The sequence below is a fragment of the Boleophthalmus pectinirostris genome, unplaced genomic scaffold (assembly GCF_026225935.1).
Source record: "Boleophthalmus pectinirostris isolate CB_2022bp ecotype Guang Dong unplaced genomic scaffold, ASM2622593v1 HiC_scaffold_2, whole genome shotgun sequence".
Classification (NCBI taxonomy): domain Eukaryota; kingdom Metazoa; phylum Chordata; class Actinopteri; order Gobiiformes; family Gobiidae; genus Boleophthalmus; species Boleophthalmus pectinirostris.
The window spans coordinates 45,809,010-45,822,427 of NW_026571152.1; the positions used below are offsets into that span (position 1 = coordinate 45,809,010).

General features: G+C 39.5%; 1 protein-coding gene across 1 annotated transcript in view; it reads right to left on the reverse strand.

The window, feature by feature from the left end:
- The window catches only part of LOC110167693 (FA complementation group A), an 18,858-nt gene extending 7,621 nt beyond the window's left edge, over positions 1 to 11,237 (reverse strand). Inside the window, exons 1-12 of the mRNA XM_055155939.1 lie at positions 10,982 to 11,237; positions 6,335 to 6,418; positions 5,716 to 5,843; positions 5,608 to 5,635; positions 3,623 to 3,809; positions 3,461 to 3,545; positions 2,299 to 2,559; positions 1,505 to 1,578; positions 1,320 to 1,439; positions 791 to 860; positions 289 to 443; positions 135 to 216 (exon numbers count right to left, since the gene is read on the reverse strand). Coding sequence (XP_055011914.1) covers positions 135 to 216; positions 289 to 443; positions 791 to 860; positions 1,320 to 1,439; positions 1,505 to 1,578; positions 2,299 to 2,559; positions 3,461 to 3,545; positions 3,623 to 3,809; positions 5,608 to 5,635; positions 5,716 to 5,843; positions 6,335 to 6,418; positions 10,982 to 11,237 — 1,530 coding nt within the window. The remainder of the gene's footprint in view (positions 1 to 134; positions 217 to 288; positions 444 to 790; positions 861 to 1,319; positions 1,440 to 1,504; positions 1,579 to 2,298; positions 2,560 to 3,460; positions 3,546 to 3,622; positions 3,810 to 5,607; positions 5,636 to 5,715; positions 5,844 to 6,334; positions 6,419 to 10,981) is intronic.
- Positions 11,238 to 13,418: the final 2,181 nt, after the last annotated feature.

The following is a 13,418-nucleotide window of genomic DNA, read 5'->3' on the forward strand; positions in this document are numbered from 1 at the left end:
GAGGCAGAGACAGAGGGAGACGGAGACAGACGGAGACAGACGGAGACAGAGGGAGACAGACGGAGACAGAGGCAGAGACAGAGGGAGACGGAGACAGACAGAGACGGAGACAGACAGAGACAGACGGAGCAGACCTGGTGCTGGTTTATGTGATCTATGAGGACCTGACAGTCTCCTGTCGACAGGAGCAGTGAGGACGGCAGGGCCAACAGGACTCTGCAAAACCACCAGCCCCAGGTGAGTCGTATAAAACATGAGTGACAACAGAAAGAGTGTGATCATAGAAACCTGTTCCAGGAGTGAAGCGTGCGCCGCAGGACGAGCTCTGCGCTCAGACGAGCCGATGGGACCGAGGAGAATCTGTGGGACAGAAGCTCCAGACAGACGCGTCCCATCTGAGCTCGGCCAGAGCGTCCAGAGAGCCAAAGATCATACACACACGTCTGACAACACACAACCAATATTTTATCAGTCAAATAGTCAGAGATTCATTTTTCAACTTGTCTCCAGTCAACGATTATTTCTACTGCACATACAGACTTTTTAAATACATTTTTAACCAAATAAATATGAAATATGGCGGCGACTGACGGCTTCTTAATGATTATTTGGACTTTTTGTTTTAATGATGCCAGTCTTGCTTATAAAAGGTCTTTTTATCTGTACAATCCAAATTATGAATCCATAATCCAAATACAACCAGAATTATTTTTACACTCGACTAGTGCCAAAAAATAAACTAATCTTGACCAGAGAAAAGAGTTTCTAAAGAGAATTTGAAAATACAAACCTGTAACCTGGAGAGGACGTCTGGAAGAACAGACTGTGCTCCTCTGTGATGTGCACCATCATTCACCTCACTGTACAACAACACAACACACAACAACACAACACACAACAACAACACACAACATACAACAACACAACAACACAACACACAACAACACAACACACAACAACACAACACACAACACAACAACACAACAACAACACAACAACACAACACACAACAACACACAACACAACAACACACAACAACACACACAACACACAACAACAACACACAACAACAACACAACACACACACAACACACAACAACACACAACACACAACACACAACAACAACACACAACACAACACACACAACACACAACACAACACACAACAACACAACAACACACAACACAACGTGATGGATTATTGTGGTTTAGCAGAGACTCACACTGCACAATTTACAGCTAAAAACTGTGAATTAAATTCATAAGTTTTGAATGTACGGAGTTGGTCAAAAATAAAAGCGTCACAAAACTGCACTGACTGATCCAGGACGGCGGTGATGAGTCGGCAGCAGAGCGTCTCCACGTCTCCCCCAAAGCCGCCATCAGACTCCGGCCGGGGCAGGAACAGCTCCATGAAGACCCACTCATGATACTCCCGCCTTCAGACAGCAGAGCTCCGTTTAGACTCAAATCAGGACCAGGATCAAGTAAAGATTTGACTCACCGCTCAGGGTCAGACAGGGCGTCTTCACCTCTGCAAACCTGGAGCTCATTATGAAACCACTCTGAAAACGTCAGCTACAAGAAGAGAAAAATACTGTTATTTCAAAGAGGGACACGGATCAAGTCATAAAGTGTTTTCTAATCAGGTGGAGTCAAAAAGCGTCTCTTCGATCATTACATTTACTAACTGTGAAAAACATTATGACCAGAAGAGTTTAAAAGAACCATTTGGTAGATTTGGATTTTAAATTCCTTAAGTCTGTCCGGTCCGAGTACCATTTGTTCTTTTAAATTTCAGTTAAGACCAAATAATAAAATGGGAAAACAGTTTGTGATTTCATTATTCTATTTCAGTGTCAAACAAAAAAACAGATTTCGACCTGTATTTCTATGACCTCTACGTCTCGGTGCCTGTTTTAATGTTGATATTTGATTCTCTGGTTTATTATTTTCAGAGTCACTGAACAAAGGAAAGTTTCTCGTCATGGATCAACAGTGACTTTCTAAGACGTGAAAATAAACGCTGTAAAAGAAGACGACGTGTTTGTCCACAAAACTGTTCTTGTCTAACGTTACAAGAGAAGTTCCTGAGGTCAGAGGAGAGCTGAATCTTTCTGGCGGCCGTTCTGTTCGTTAATGTTCGTGTACGAGACGACTGCCTGTGCAAAGGCTGAGCTGCATCGTCTTATCTGGAAGCGCAGGTTAAACACGGATCCTTAAGTGATCCTTTTGCATCAACTCGCTCTTACCCGGATCTTAACAGTAACATTCTGCAGACAAGTTTTAGTCAAATACCTGAAACTGTGTGTTGAGCTGAAGGGACCTAAAGGCCGGGTCCCTCCACAGACTCAGGGCAGAGCTTCTCCAGGACCCTCCCTCCTCTGTGGCTCTTCTCCAGGACCCTCCCTCCTCCGTGGCTCTTCTCCAGGACCCTCCCTCCTCCGTGGCTCTTCTCCAGGACCCTCCCTCCTCCGTGGCTCTGGGGACTTCATCCATGGCCTCATCACAGACGGGCATCCGGGCACGAGGCAACAACCGTGGCACAAGATACAAAAGCTGCAAGCAACCAGGAAATCAAAACATTTTAAAAAATAATAATAACAGCTCGTTGATCCAAAACTTCTCAAAAAGGTTTTCTGTCTTTGCTTGAACAAAGTCAAAGGGCTGGAGACGGACAGACTAACACTTCATAAAAATTACAATTAAACCCAACAATTAAGTTTATAATGAGAATATTTTTATGGAAGATAATTTGTTTAATCAGATTCTGAATTTTAAATCCAGTTGAATTTCTCACTTTGAATTTTTTAACTCTTAACTTTTTATTGTTAATGAAATTTGAAGTGTACATTTTGTGTGACAAGAAATGTATTAAAATTCTTAAAAATTTGACTTTTAAATATTCAGCACAAATATTTTAAAGCCCTCAAATTCAACAGTCAAAATTGTAAAATTTGCAGTGAAATAATTTGCAGCAAACATTTTTCACTCTGAATTTTACACTCTGAAATGTGACAGTTGAATTTTAGGGCTTGAAAATATTTGTGCTGAATATTTAAAAAGGAGAAAATTTTAATTAGACTTAAAATTTCAGCACCTAAAATTTCACCAAAATAACTCACACATCTTTTTTTTAGAGTTAATGAGAAATTCAGCAGGATTTAAAATTCTAAATCTGATGGAACAATCTTTGACAGCCCGTAAGTAACTGGTGGTTTACATTATGACTAAATTAACCGTAACTATAATTTTGTTTTCATAATTAGGCACTTCAAATTCAAGGTGGACTTTGCTGCATTTACACAAATTTTTTTCTCCCTAGTTTGGTCCTGGTCGTCCTGACAGACTTGGTTTGGTCCTACTAGAGTCCAGATTTAGTTCAAGGTTTAGTCCCTTTTTAATCCCAGTGTTGATGCATTGAATGAAAACTAGAAAAAGCTGAATAAAAAGGGAAAACCTTCTTGTACAGAGTGGAGGGAATGAGCTGGTGTGGATCTGCGTCTCGTCTGCAGACGGCGAAACTCACAGCCACCAGACAAAACCTGAGACACAGAAGGAGAACAGACTCACAGACGGTTCACGTTCGTCTGGGTTTGTGAGCGGAGGCGAGCGCACGGACCTGAGGCTGAACAGCATGTGTGTGTGTGTGTGTCGCAGCGGAGCCCGGAGCACACTGCCTCGCTCACACACACGGGGCCGGGCGCAGACGGCTGTAGCTCCACCAGGGGGCAGTGTCTGGAGCAGGAGTGGAGATGCACCACGAAGACGGCCAGCCCCAAAACATGAGCAGCACCCAGAGACGTCACCTGTGCCCACACGGACGTTTAAGTCTACAGTTTAAGAATAATGAGTGTAAATAAAAGTGTGGTCAGACCTGGTTCTGGAAAAGGTCCCAGAGTCTGAGCACGAGGCTCCGAAACACGGCTCGGTTTTCAGTCAGAGCCAACACAAACCTGGAGGCCCACGACATCTGTCTGAAAACAAGAGGTTCCACTGGCATCAGTCACGTTTACATGATGTTTTTTAATTCTGAATTAATAGTTCTGAATTAAAATATTCTCCTTGGAGTTTCCTTGAAAATAATAATGTTGAATTGTTGTTTCCGTGTTCAACTGGTGAAATGTTCTTTATTTAATGTCTCAGCGTCTGGGGAGGGGAAGGTTCTGATTGGACAGAGACACCAGCAGATTTACGTTTGTCGTTACGCCACGGACACAGATTTAAAATCAGAATAAACCAAACACTTCAGAATTAAGTTTAATTCAGAATAATCATTTTCATTAGAAATTTATTTTTATTCAAAATTAAAAAAAATTTTATTCGGAATTAATTTCTAAATATGAACTAAAGATAAAGAAATAGAAATATTACTGTTTTTATTTAAAATATAGAGGCATTTGACATCTATTGTCCGTACTATGTGCCATTATGTGTTTTCCAAGCAGTAATTTTCAGCACCAAATCTGCATTTAAGAAGCTGAGATCATCCAGACTGGAATTCTCTTTGTAGGATTTGCCCGTCTTTGTTCAGTATTTAGGAAAAGGGTGTAATCTTGGTCTGCCAGGCTGGTGTTTAGGTGCTGCAATAAACACAATGTTGCAGAAGATTATAGATGTCTAAAATGTAAAAATAATAATATGAAGCTAATAAATGTAGGTATCGTCTTCCTAGTCTCAATGTTACTGTTACTGTCATTAAATCAGCACTAAAGTGTTTGTGTCTTTAGCTCTAAACTCTGACCCTGTGGATCATTCTGTTCTAATCTGGACAGTTTAAATCACAATACTGATCTAAAACGACTTAATAAAAGAAACAAGAGCTACGACTTCTTGAAAATTAGTGATTAAAGATTCCTCAAATATGAATCACTCCAAATACAACTTCAGAGGGTCAGTGAGAAGAAACGACTCGAACATGGAGAAAAATTAGGAATGGCACTTGAATTAAAAAATGCATCTTTGTAATGAATGAATCTCAATCAAATAACAATATTTGCCTTATTCATTATTTTCCTGAAGCCCGTCATGTGTTTGAGTTCGGGGTCACACCTCGTTCATACGCTGACTAAACTGCTCCTGCCCACAGCTCCAGCAGGTTCTGTTCTCACTCTCACCTTTCATTTAAATGCTTCCGTCAGTGAAATTATTTTCTGCACAGTTGTATAAATGTGTATAAATGTGTGTGTAAATGTTTTATTTATCCACAACTATCAAGGGAAGAAAGAAGAAAGCTTAAAGGAAACAACCACCACGCATTAGTCGCACACTCAACTAAACTAACGTTATGCAAATGAATAAAACAGAAGGAACTCGTTCACTCAGACTTATTCTACAGTTACAATTCAAAATGGATTTGATGATGTGGAGATTTGCACAAACAGAGATTTGTGACGTTGGAATGTGACACATCTCTAGAACCAGAACTTTCTGCCTTGTTAAATGTGTTAATATTTTAATGAATGTGTTAATGTCCCACCCCTAATAAAAATATAATGTGGTTAAAAGTCGAGTGCAGAACAGTTCGGCTTTAAAACACTTGATTTCACACACTCAGTTCTTACTTTGTGGATGGTTCTTGTTTGGATGAGTCTAAAACGCACTGACAGAAACTCCTCAGAATCATGTTGACCACCTGAAAATCAAAACACATTTAGACACAGAGTTTACAGTAACAGTTACTTCTACTTGTTCACAGGTGAAGATGTTACTCACCTGTCCGTGCAGGTGAGGGGGCAGGTCCGTGGGCAGGTCCGTGGGCAGTCTGATCACATCAGTGTGAGTCTGAGGAGGACACAGGACGCTCAGAGTGTGGGACATCCGCGACATCAGCGCTGACAACTCTGAACACAGAAAAATATAGTAATATAAAATATAGAATAAAGCACAGAGTGTATAAAGAAGTGTTCTGAGTGTGGCAACTCTAACCCTAACCCTCCCAGAGCGTTCTCCAGTCAAATGAAGCTCACTGAGACTCGAGGTTATAGGAGCCAATCTGGAGCAGAGGTCCATATTAGGAAAAGGAATTTATTTTCAGACAAAATAAAAACAAAACAAAAAAGTGAAATAAAACCCCAGGGTCATGTAGAGCAGGTTACTACCAACATTTTAAGACCAAAACGGCAAGGCTCAAAGCAGCAGTTACAGAGGGGCATTTTTAATACAAAGTGAACTGAAGCCAGAGTCGATGGAGTCAGAAGAATGCCCATGCTCACTCCTGTCTGGAACGCAGTGGCTTGTGGATTAATTATGTCCATTTGTATCCACAGTTTGTGACATAGACATGCAGATTTAAAACATTTCTTCCATATCTCTCGGGTGAAAGTAGTCGTACCTCTTTGGTCCCCGGTCAGAGCCTCTCTGATGGAGTCCAGCTGAGCCCCGAGGACCTCCACTGGACGCTCGGGAGGATCTGAAACTACAGAAACACATCAGCTCACTGCTCCAGCACAAACTCAGACGCAAGACTCAAGGATTTATTGTGATTAGTTGTGTTTTCATCACCTTGTTTATAGAAGCAGATATTAAGGGTTCACATAAGTAATTGTACACTGTACGATCTTTTTGATGGTTTCATTCAGTCCCAGCTTAAACTGTACGACCAAACCGCAGGGTTTACAAGTTCACAGCTCATGTTCATGTTCTCACACTGAACGACTTCAACACTGAAACCCTCACGAGGCGACTGGACTCAAACAGGTTTGATTTTCTTGTGACCTACGATTGCCGACGGGGAGCTGATCGTGAGGGATTAATCAGTTTTCGTTACTACACGACGACACACGATTAAACCAAAACTCAGCCTGATCCCAAAACAGTCACACGAGGGAAAAATCAGCTCAAAAAGACCATAAATCACAGAGTGTTGGCCTGGATTTACAGGAAGTGGAAACTCACACTCATCACATTTAGAACCATTAATTACCATAAAAGTTTATTTACTCATTTCAGGAGGATTCTGATTTACATGCAGAACAGTTAAAGAGCATTTTCAAAAGTACAAACGCCTCCACTGTCACAAATAACAAAAAAATTACATTAATCATTATTCAATTCATAAAGTGCAAATACTGGACTGTAAACGTGTAGACTATTGAACTAGAGCAGTAACACAACAACAGGACACACTGTGTGTACATGTGTGTGCGCATGTACATGTGTGTACGTATGTTCATGTGTGTGTACGTATGTTCATGTGTGTGTACGTATGTTCATGTGTGTGCGGGTGTGTGTGTGTGTACGCACGTACATGTGTACTGTGTGTGTGGGTACGTGTGTGTGTGTGTGTATTGTGTGTGTGCGTGTATTGTGTGTGTGCGTGTACTGTGTGTATTGTGTGTGTGTGTGTGTACGCGTGTGTGTGTGCGTGTATTGTGTGTGTGTGCGTGTACTGTGTGTATTGTGTGTGTGTGTGTGTGTGTGTGTGTATTGTGTGTGTGTATTGTGTGTGTGTATGTGCATGTATTGTGTGTGTGTGTGTGTATTGTGTGTGCGTGTGTGTGTGTGTGTGTGTGTGTGCGTGTGTGTATTGTGTGTGTGTGTGTGTGTGCGTGTGTGTGTGTGTATTGTGTATTGTGTGTGTGTGTATGTGTGTGTATTGTGTGTGTGTGCATGTACTGTGTGTGTATGTGTGTGATGTGTGTGTGTGCATGTACTGTGTGTGTATGTGCGAAATGGGCACATTCAGCGCGCTGGCTCCGGTTTTGTGCCGTGTGAGATCGAGCGGTGTCGGCGTCTGTGTTGTTGATCCGCGGGGGTTGCCAGATCTCACGAGGAAAACACGCAATCAGCCAGACCTTTGAAAGAAGTTAGATTTCTTCATCTTATTTTGCCGCATGTCGTTCAAATTAGGACACTGAACTCGTGCGAAAGGGTCATGTGGCAATGTTGAAATCATTAAAGGGGCAAAAATCTATTCATAAATCTACAGTTTAACCCCAGTGTTCTTAAATAATCGGCTGTATATTTTCATTGTTAAATACTGAAAAGGACTGTTGGTAAAATGTAATTCAAAACTGATCACAATTATTTATATACCAGGAAAAAATCAAAAAGTATAAATCAAAGTTTGGAAAATAGACCAAGTGATATCAGAATGTTGTTGCCTCCTCAAAAACAAATGATTGAGTAATTCTTTATTATTAGTCTTTCTACAACTTCAAAGCTCAAAATGCTCCGTTCCAAATTGTGATGTCATGAAGTGGTAGTTTTCAAGTTAACAGCTCCTTTTACCTTTTGTTCAGAAGAGGGTTCTAGTGAAGGTGTATGGCGTTTTTCAAAACACAGTGGGACATTTCCTGTATTTCTGTATTGCCGCATGACATCACAAGGTGGAACGGTGTTTTCTGTTTGAGAGATGAACGGCCTAAACACAAACCAGAGCATGTTTCTGATGAGGAAACAACATTATAACATAGATCAGTAAATAATGTAATATGACCCCTTTAAATTCGACCTGCTGCTAAATATACCAAATAATAATAATAATAATAATAATAATAATAATAATAATAATAATAATAATAATAATAATGCTGTAGTCAAGGGGTTTCACAATGATGAGAAATTAGAACAGTTGCCATAGTGATTAACAATTTAAAACTATTATGTGTAATTTACATGGGGGAAAAGTCCTCAAACTGTTGTCAGTAACTGGAACTGAGAAATAATCTTAAACTATTTCTTTTCTGCAAATATTATAAACTAGTCTAGAGATTTTTTAGCCTCAGAAACGACTACTTTTCTAATTTTTTTCACCTCCTAAGTGGACGACACAACTTATGATATATCTTATTATTGGTAGTTTTTAGATTCTAGAATGTGATGATGTGATACTTTCAGGTTTTAATTCACAAATGTTGAACCTGGTATTTTCAGTTATTGACTAAACCTTCAAATTCACTTATTACAACATCATTTTGCATTTTAACATTTTTATTTTAGCTGCCTCCATCTGTATTCATGAAAATTGCCCAATAGAATGTTGTGATGTCATGTGAAACCAGGCAATAACAGATCTGTGTCAGTGTCCCAACGTCGATTAAAACAATGAGACTTGGCAACTTGTGCAGAGCCGTGCGACGCGGTGCTACGTCACCCCGCACAGAGACGCGCAGACCGAAATAAACCACGGGAAAAACCCACGACACGTCTAATCCCGTTTAAAATGCTCAGGGGGCGCTGATGTGAACGAGTTCACACCAGAAATATAATATTACCTTTTTGTCAGAGCAGGAAGAACCTTTAATCAAACACAGAACATAAAACACCAGGACTATAATATAAACCCATTATCAGTGTTGTGAAGTTTACTTTTAAAATGTATTCCCCTACAGATTACAGATTACATACTCCAAAATGTAGTTTGTAACAGAATCCATTAAATTACTTAAAGTGAGTAACGTAATCTGAATACTTTGGATTACTTGATTTGCTGTAGAGAAGCAAAGACTCGGAAATCTTCACTTAAGAAGTTTTGTCTAATAAAAGAAAATAAAAAGCCCAGACTTTACTGAACCAAATTAAAAATATTATTGATAGAAGAGGAGGAGACACGTCCACACAGCAGGATTTAGTCCTGTTAAATCCTGCATGAGACATAGTTTAGACCTGGTTTTAGTCCTGGTTCAGTCTTCGTTTAGTCCTAGTTTAGATCTGGTTTTAGACCTGGTTTGGACCTGGTTTAGACCTGATTTTAGTCCTGGTTTAGTCCTAGTTTAGTCCTAGTTTAGACCTAATTTAGACCTGGTTTAGACCTGGTTTAGTGTCCGGCAATGAGTGGAATTACCAAGAAAGGAAAAGAAAAAAAAAAAAACTCTCTGTAATATAATACCTCTGAAAATACCTCTGTGTAATCCATTTATTTCAACAAGTAACTGTAATCCAATTACCACTCACTGAAACAGTAACTGTAACTAGTGCTGTCATGCGATTAAAAAAATTGAGCGATTAATTAATTATGATCTGTAATTAATTAATCTAATTAATCGCTTTTTAAATCTCACCTAAAAATTGCTGAGAAAAGCCTTCAATTTCAGGTATTTTCATTTAAATTCATTATTACATTATTGTGGCAGATCAAAAGACTGATATAGAACAAAAAAATACTTCATGAAGTCATTTATTTTTTTTATGAACTTTAACAGATGCAGCCATTTACATTCTGCTGTGTTCTTTTGACAAACTGTAAATAATTAGAAAATACAAATAAAATAAAACATCTGGTCCACATTATAAAGTGTTGTAAGTTATCAAAAAACAGCAAAAACACTACAACCCTGAACTTGGTGCTTTTCCTCTGCTTCAGATAATAAAAAAATAAATTAAAACAAACACATCACAGTGCTGTAAGTTAGCACATCAAAAGTAACATTGTGTAACACAAAATAAAGTGCCGCATCTACAGCTGAGTGGACACGCCCAACACATCTGGATCTGGAAGCAGGAGATGTAGTCTACCTGTTGTGTTCACAGCAAGATGTTGTGTAATATTTCACTGAGTGATTGTGTCAAAATGATCCAATGAGTCAATCCCTATTTTGGTAGCAAATTGTGTGAACTAGATCATTATACACATTATATAGCCTGTACATGTCTACACAAACGCAACATTCATGACAGTGAAGACACGGACAGTATTTTGTGTTTGACCATGTTTATTTGTTACACGACATAGTGATATGGCACCTGTTATAGGAGCGTCTGGAGCAGTGAACAGATCAAGTGGTTGAGCGCGTTTATGCGCTGCAGTAAAGAGCAACGTTTGTTATTTCAAACCAGGTCTTGATGGGAACATGTGCGGGATACATTTGGATTATTTTTCAATGGGGAAATAATACGCCACGATAAAGAAGGTTTAACGCGACAATACAGCTCTGGCAGTTTTGTGTCTCTATGGGAGTGAATGGAAGCGAGAGGACACGCCCCCCCCCATGCTTCCAGGTGTGGCCTCGCCTTTACCAGTTAAGCTGATCGCCCAGACAATCCGGAACACCGGTCACCCCCAAATAGCTGTGGTTGCCAACTGAGGTCCAGTGATCTCCGGTTATAGCAACACAGTTGGGCGAATCCTCCACCAAAATCTCAAGTTTATTTTTCTTTTCGCTGTCGTACATCTTGCTGATTTTGGTGGTCACTGTAGTCCTGCACGGTGGCTTGTATGACGGGTCATTGGACGCAGTTTGCAACACCTCTGATAACCCTTCGTCTTCCACTATATTTATCGGCCTGCAGTTCATCGCTATCCACTTGGCAAGAACATTCGTCAGCCTGTCGGTAGCAGACTTGCTCAAACGCGTGGTGTTTTCCTCCAGTGTAGTTTGGCGAAGAGCTTTGCTTTGGCTTGCTAAATTGCTAACGTGTTTGCTGCTAACGTTAGCCGTGGCTACACTCGCGGCTGGGTGTTTTGCATTGATGTGATAGGCTAAACTTGAGTTGCTTCGGTGCTAAGCAAACTCCTTCTTACACAGAAGGCATATGACTTTACCCTTATTAATGGTGCCGTCGGGGCGTTTGTGAAATGTAAATTTCCCGTTCATTGGTCCAACTGTCAAATGCTCCTCCATTGTCACGTCTCCTCTCTTTTACCTCCGCTCCTCACCTCGCCCTGCAAACAGGGTGTGACTGACCATGGTTCCACCCCCAACAATTCAAGCACAAGGAGCTCAACACATAAAAACGGATTTTATAATAAGGCAACTCGCATACAGAATCAGTAAAGTTAGAGATTAAAAATGAGATTAACGCGATTAAAAAACATAACGCGCTAAATATGGCTGTAATTAATTAATCGCAATTAACGCGATAATGTGACACACCTAACTGTAACTGAATACAGTTACTCATAATTTGTACTCTGATTACGTAACTCTGGTACATGTAATCTGTTACTCCCCAACACTGCCCATTATTAACTACTCAATGAAATATTTGAAAACAAGAAAAAAGCACAAAATATAAAAATAAGTTATGAAAAGTTATGATCTTGCTACAACTGTTACTACTTTACTTTTACAAAACAAAAACATCAGCGAGCTATGAATTGTAACGACCGCAAGAAGTTGAGATGATTATAAGAAAGTCTTTAGATACAGTTAGATGTCGATAAAAAATAAACCATTGTCCATTTATTAGTTACTATTAAAGTTGGGCTTCTGAATGACACAATGGTAATATGTATGTAATTAAACACATTGTTGTTGTTCAGCATAAAAATCAGCTGGAAAGTCCCCTAGAAGCCCAGAAGGTTATGTTTTTGCCGGCGTTTGTCTGTCTGTTTGTTTGTTTGTCTGTTTGTCTGTTAGCAACATAACTCAAAAAGTTATGGACCGATTTTGATGAAATTTTCAGGATTTGTTGGAAATGTGAAAAGGAAGAAGTGATTTCATTTTGGGGATGATCCGGAAGAAATCCTGGATTCTGGATCACTTTGAAATTTTAGTTAACATTGTGGTAAATGGGGCCAAAAATTTTGTTTCTCAATATCTCGGTTAATTATTGACCAAACCCCATGAAATTTGACTCAGGGATGGACAATGGGATCCTCTTTCATATTCCAAAGGCTGATCCGGATCTGATCCAGAAGACTGATTTTATCGCAATTTATATAAAAAATGGGGGTAGTCCTTGGCGGAGGTCTGCGCTCTCTGAGCGCTTTTCTAGTTTTACTTTTGTCATTGTCTGAAAGATGTGAAAGGAAACAGAAAAACAAAAAAATCATTTACGGACACTCTAATAGAGGAGACTTGAGCGGTCCCTGATTTTCTAAAAATAGACTTAACATGGTACAACAAATGATACTTTTATGCTTGCAGTACTGCTACTACTCAATTTTGTTGCTTGAGTAAAAGTACAGATACAAGGGCAAAAGATTACTCAAGTAAAAGTAAAGGTGTCACATGAAAAACCTATTTAAATAAAAACTATTGAAGAACCATGCACTTTAAGAGTAAAAACTACAAGTGTTTTGCAGATATTTTTTAGAACAATTAAAGCAGCAGTCATCAAACTAAGGCCCATGGGCCAATTCCGGCCCTCCACGCCCCTTTGACCGGCCCCCGGCCCCTCTGCTCCCAATCCTCAAACCTTGTCATGGCCTAGTTTTTTTAAATAATTTTTTGGTAAATAATAACACGTCTACATTTTGCTGATTTTTTTCAATTAAAAATTATATTAATATGAAGTATTTATATTTATATTTCAATTATTACATGACATATTTACATTCACCTGACAAACTCGACATCAACCTGTGACAGTCAATGACCACGCAGAGTACTATAGTGCAGAGTACTGTAGTACAGAGTACTATAGTACAGAATACTGTAGTGCAGAGTACTGTAGTGCAGAGTACTGTAGTACAGAGTACTATAGTGCAGAGTACTATAGTGCAGAGTACTGTAGTACAGAGAGTACTGTAG